The sequence below is a fragment of the Micropterus dolomieu genome, linkage group LG15, assembly GCF_021292245.1.
Source record: "Micropterus dolomieu isolate WLL.071019.BEF.003 ecotype Adirondacks linkage group LG15, ASM2129224v1, whole genome shotgun sequence".
In the NCBI taxonomy this organism is placed as follows: Eukaryota; Metazoa; Chordata; class Actinopteri; order Centrarchiformes; family Centrarchidae; genus Micropterus; species Micropterus dolomieu.
Window position 1 is genome coordinate 11,282,106 of NC_060164.1, and position 5,560 is coordinate 11,287,665.

General features: G+C 41.4%; 1 protein-coding gene across 2 annotated transcripts; it reads left to right on the forward strand.

Annotated features, from left to right (window-relative positions):
• Nucleotides 1–635: 635 nt before the first annotated feature.
• Nucleotides 636–5,540, forward strand: agpat4 (1-acylglycerol-3-phosphate O-acyltransferase 4 (lysophosphatidic acid acyltransferase, delta)). 2 transcript variants are annotated; one of them, XM_046071476.1, is made up of 9 exons: nucleotides 636–707; nucleotides 1,554–1,735; nucleotides 1,970–2,139; nucleotides 2,259–2,420; nucleotides 2,529–2,682; nucleotides 2,814–2,916; nucleotides 3,021–3,096; nucleotides 3,944–4,142; nucleotides 4,806–5,540. In XM_046071476.1, exons 2-9 carry the CDS (start codon nucleotides 1,558–1,560, stop codon nucleotides 4,895–4,897), a joined length of 1,134 nt encoding a protein of 377 aa, XP_045927432.1. In that variant the 5' UTR covers nucleotides 636–707; nucleotides 1,554–1,557; the 3' UTR covers nucleotides 4,898–5,540. The 2 variants fall into 2 exon arrangements, with proteins under 2 accessions (XP_045927432.1, XP_045927431.1); XM_046071475.1 differs by having other exon boundaries at nucleotides 667–886.
• Nucleotides 5,541–5,560: the final 20 nt, after the last annotated feature.

Here is a 5,560-nt window from a genome sequence, read left to right on the forward strand (position 1 = left end):
TCATTCAAATGCATACAGTGCATTGCCAGCAGGGGGTGCTGCCCACCAAGACTGCCATGTTTACTCTGTGTGTTAATGGCTACATGTATTAAACAGCGAAGACTGGGGAAGCCGCTCTGTAACCGTGGTTGTCACTCAAATCCAGTCAAAATGAAACAAGGAAGTGATTCTGTTGCTCAGACAGCAGTTACTTATTAGCATCATGATACTTTGATATGAAGAAAAGACCATTGCGCATGTACCCCACTCCCAGTTTGACATCCTCGTGCCTTTTCCTGTTACCAAATAAAGCCAGCGCAGAGAGGAGGAAAACCCCGAAAGAGGTCTCACTCTGTCGTAGTTTGTGGCACCAAGAAACGAATGTAATTGCATCAGCATCTGGAAATGTAGCGATATTAAATATGGTCCTGATAAAAAACATACTTTATGGGTAAAAGGTTTACTTGTGCCAAACCCACACACTAAATATTCTACATTTTTATTTATGAAGGAGTCGTACCGGAAACCATAGGAAGAGCCCTGAGACCGCTACGTTTTTCCTCCACCAAGTTGTAATTTATCTTGGAACGCATAGACGATCTTTATTGGCGGATTGGATCAAGAGTTTCTAGAAGGAAGCTGAGTTTACACAGCCGTTTCCATCCTCGGGTCCAGGCGTGGTTTACAGATGGGTGTGGTTCCCTGTGCAGGGAAGTTTTATTGCTACAGTGAGTCAACTGGTGAATACACATCATGTTGAATGAATCATAACTAAAGTGTGAAGAAGAAGAGCAACAGCTCCAAATGGAAATGGAAATATAGTGAATACTGGTATTTGTTTAAATTTAACGTCTTCTGTCATCTGAAAAGTTGAAGGTGTCTGGGACAGGACAGCTCGCTTGGAGAGGTAGGCTAAGTTAAATGTCAAGTGTGTTATAGGGGAGTAAGAACTTGACCTTTATAAGACACACTGTCTGTTAAAATTACATTTTACATCTTTTTAAGATTTTTTATGTTATTGGGTGATTGTTGCCACTCACGCCATCAGAAACAGTTTGGTGGTAAATAATAAGGATAGTGCTTCTCAGTTGGTGAATGTCATAAGCTGCTGAACAACAATATGTTTGGCCTGACCTTTCTGAGTGCACTGATCCAATAACACAGAGCATTCATGTGTAAACTGATATTACCTTGCTTTATAAGAAGTGCTGTGATGAAACTACAGTATTGGTTTGGATTGGTATATGAATAGTTGATGATACAGTGCCTGTATCCATGAAAAGGTCATGCCTATCAGGAGAAAGTGTTTGCCCTGTGATTGGCTGTCCATACACAGTCCAGCTGAATGGCTCCATTCAGCGGATGACACGAGAAAGTCCAGTCAAAGAAAACCTTTATTTGCAGAGTGGGAACAGTTGCTGTCACAACCCAGCTATCAGCTAGTGTTGGCAACACTAGCTGACAATGTTCTCTGTAAGCTCTGTTTGACAGTGATTAAATATGTTGTCTCAAATCAAGTTTGTGAGGATGAGTGGTTGTGTTTTAATATTGTAAATATTGTGCAACTTTTACAGAACAATGGGCCTCCTGCAGCTCCTGAAATCCCAGTTTTTGAGTCATCTGATCATCTGCTATGTGTTCCTGGCCAGTGGCCTCATTATCAACCTGTTGCAGCTCTGTACTTTACCTCTGTGGCTGGTCAGTAAGCAGCTGGCCCGCAGGATCAACATCAGACTGGGCTACTGCATAACTAGCCGTAAGTACTGTTCTTGCTCTCTGCCACATTGATGGCACTGGAATCTGTTGTCTGTTGGTATTGTGTTAGTTTTGCTGCTGGAAGGAAGAAATCTGTCAACCTTTGTTGCATGCAGGCAGAGGAATTATTAATCAGTTTATATGAGCCATAAGACCACTTTAAAAATGCAGTCAAACTACCCTTTTTTCACAAAACATAGACTTTTCTACATCACTGTGTCCTTATGATACTCAGAGATGGTAGCTGCCCTGGAGTGGTGGTCTGGGACAGAATGTACACTCTACACAGACCCAAAGAGTTATCCGTTGTATGGAAATGAGAATGCAATTGTGGTTCTCAACCACAGTTTTGAGATAGACTTCCTGTGTGGCTGGACCTTCTGTGAGAGATTCGGAGTTCTTGGGGTAAGAGAAAGTGTCCCAGAAACCTTTGTGAATGTCCTTTTCTGAACTTGAGGGGTTTTGGCATTTCAGTGCTACCCTTCAGTTTTTTGACATGCTTTAAATATTCATTTTTTTTCCAGAGCTCCAAAGTATTGGCCAAAAAAGAGTTGAGTTATGTACCTGTTATTGGCTGGATGTGGTACTTTTTGGAGATAGTCTTCTGCAAGAGGAAGTGGGAGGAGGACCGAAGGACAGTTGCTCAGAGTCTTCAGAACCTGTGGGATTACCCAGAAAACTACTGGGTAGGTTTCAGCCTGTGGAAATTATTATAGTGTTTTTAGAGTTAGAGTGATGTTACAGAAATATTTTGAATGATGCCATTAATGAACAGTCTACTTTCCTGGGTCTAGTTCTTGCTTTACTGTGAAGGGACACGCTTCACACCAAAGAAGCACCAGGTCAGCATGCAGGTGGCTGACAGCAAAGGTTTACCCAAACTGAAGTATCATCTTCTGCCCAGGACCAAAGGATTCTGGGTAACTGTCCAAAACCTCAGAGGAACTGGTGAGTATCCATCATTAACAGAGAATTTAAAACGGCCACCAGTAGATGTAAGATACTGTGAACAGGATGGTTTTGAAGGGGAAAGGGCAAATCAAATGAGTTAACTGCTGCGGTGATTTTGTCTTGTGCAGTTGCAGCTGTGTATGATTCCACACTGAACTTCAGAAACAACGAAATGCCAACCTTGCTTGGAATCCTTAATGGGAAGAAATATCACGCAGACCTATATGTGAGGTACAATGAAATGTTTTGGCATCCAGGATTGCAACATTTCATGTCCTGTTTACTGGTGTGATCATTCTTTATCTGAGAGATCTGACTTCCCCTCTTACTTACAGGAGAATCCCTCTAGAGTTGATCCCAGAAGATGAAGCAGAGTGTGCTGCATGGCTTCACAAACTCTACCAGGAAAAGGTTAGAGTGTGTTGAAGGTGGAGGTTTCTGGATACAGGGTTTCTCCACAGGGGACTGTTTAGTAGAGGCAGTAAGCCACACAGATCCTGATGGATGTTGTATGTATCATTTACTGTGTCAAATAGTACTAATTATGATAGCGACATTAATGATAATAGTAATAGGACTTAAATAATAATTGCTGCAGCGGGTGTCATGCAGGAACATGGGGCAGCAGGCGGCCTGCAACCACAGATCCAGACCCCACAGCTCCGGAGCCAGAAACACCTGCAGAAAGTAATAGTAGGGACTACAAAGCACAGAACTAAAGGAGAGGGAAAAAGTCGAGTTAGTAACATGCATTAATGGGATAAGAATGCGTACATGTGTAGAAGGAGAGGAGGAGAGAGGAGCTTCGTGCATCATGGGAAGTCTGCCGGCCGTCTGGGCCTGTTACAGCATAACTAAGGGGTGGTTCTATAACAATAAGCTTTATCAAAGAGGAAAGTATCAAGGCAACTCTTAAATGTGGATGTTTTCTTTTGTTTTATTTCATAAAAGTTGGAAGGATGTAACCAGGATGTTAGTGAGGTGGGCTTTATTTCAGGGGAACTAGCCTGTATCCACTATAAAACACTGTGGCAGACCCTGGACTGTAATGTATTTTTAGTTGATTTTGGTTCTCACACTTTATGCCCTTTAAGTAATTCATTAATCTGAACTGGCTAATGTTGGAATAGGTCACAGGGTAGTAATGTATTGGTTCCTATCCCTTTCTAGGGACATTAACAGCACCATAAAATAACAAACTTCGCCATGTACTTTTGTTAAGTGAATTTTAATTGTGTTTGCATTAATGCGTCAACAGGATAGCTTTCAGGAGCTGTACACACAGACAGGGCATTTCCCTGGCCCCATTGTGAGTCCTCCACGCCGACCCTGGGCTTTGATCAACTGGCTGTTCTGGGCCTGCTTGGCCCTCTACCCACTGGGCCTGCTTCTTGCTCAGCTGATCATTTCTGGATCGATGGTGACCATCTTAGTGTCTGTGACTCTGTGCACTGCAGGTTGGTTTCATGCGTTCGTGCTCAAGGTGAAGTCACCCTGAAATGGGTATAACCGTCCTACCCTCATTTTAACCAGCTCCTTTTTGTCCAAACGTTCCATAAAGCAGCAGATTCAACAACTCAAATGTAAGTTCCCCCTTTTTGGAAAACATGATTCATCCGTTTTGGGAGCATGTGCCACAACGGCATTCAGGCATGTGCTTTCTTAGCAAGTTAAACATTCACCCATCAGAACAGTTAGAGTGATGTGTTAAATGGAGAAATTATGTCTCTAACAGCATGGGGGTTTCATGAGGAGCATGTTACATTTTCCACAATAAATAAATGCCCATGTTTGTTGTTGAGTTTAAAATGACAAATACTGTTTTCTTGAAGTAGACTGGCTGGATTTTAAGCATTTATTTAAAATGTATTGATTAAATTGGAACTAAATTTTGGATTTACTCCATACACTGGTTGTCGACAGACTTAGCATTGAATCTCAAACTAAATTCTGATCCTGAAAAATCTTCACACTTTGAGGGGGAAATTGACAAAATTAAAAAGGGGATTTACTGTGGAAATAACCATGTCATGTACAGGATCGCAAAACCTGTCACCACTTCTGTGTGACTTTTTCAGATAATATTCCAAATGTACCTTTTCTGAATCTTTCTTTCACAGCTTCACTGGCAGTTCGCTGGATGATTGGACAGACGGAAATTGACAGAGGCTCAAGCTATGGGAATAAGGAGGTTCCTCTAAACAACAACTAAAGACTCCTGGCCTGCTCAGAGCTGCTTCTTTTCACAGCTTCTAATATGCAAATTTAACGGCAGAAGAATGTAAACATCAGTCTGACAGGATCTGCTGATACCACTTCAAACTTGAGTCTAAGCACAATGAAGACATGGTAGCATCGTTTTAATGCTATGCTTCAAAAGACAATGTAAGATCATGGAAAGTGGACCAGCTGCCTTTGGGAAAGTTATGATTAGAATGTCAGGCAAGATAAAATAATGCTTTACTACACTCTCCTCAAATCAGAGTGCAAATATTTGAATACAGTCAAGACAAACATTTTCACCAGCAAGTGTTTTTCCATAACTTTAAAATCAAAACTGCTCCACCAAATTAAAATTTGCTCAAAGATTGTACTCAAACCCCTTGAGAAACTCGCAGACTCAATCAGCTTAGCATCATAAAATATGAAAGCTGGCCAACAACATTGTCTCTGACCCCAACCATCCAAATGCATGCAAGTTAGCCTCAAGAATGTTTCTAGCAGTATTGTAGAAAGTGCGACAACAAGCCTGACAACATTTAAATATGTATTGAAGCAAAATAAGCCATGGAGTCTAGTTTATGTATCGGAAGGATTACCACGAGTAACTTCAACAGTAACAAACAGTAAACAAACATCATCAAACAAACGACAT

Bases quoted from the DNA above. Each gene is read 5' to 3' on its own strand.
- agpat4 (XM_046071476.1), top strand. From the start codon at position 1,558: ATGGGCCTCCTGCAGCTCCTGAAATCCCAGTTTTTGAGTCATCTGATC. The intron at 1,736-1,969 runs GTAAGTACTGTT...TATGATACTCAG, and splicing joins GGGCTACTGCATAACTAGCC to AGATGGTAGCTGCCCTGGAG. The intron at 2,683-2,813 runs GTGAGTATCCAT...TGTCTTGTGCAG, and splicing joins CCAAAACCTCAGAGGAACTG to TTGCAGCTGTGTATGATTCC.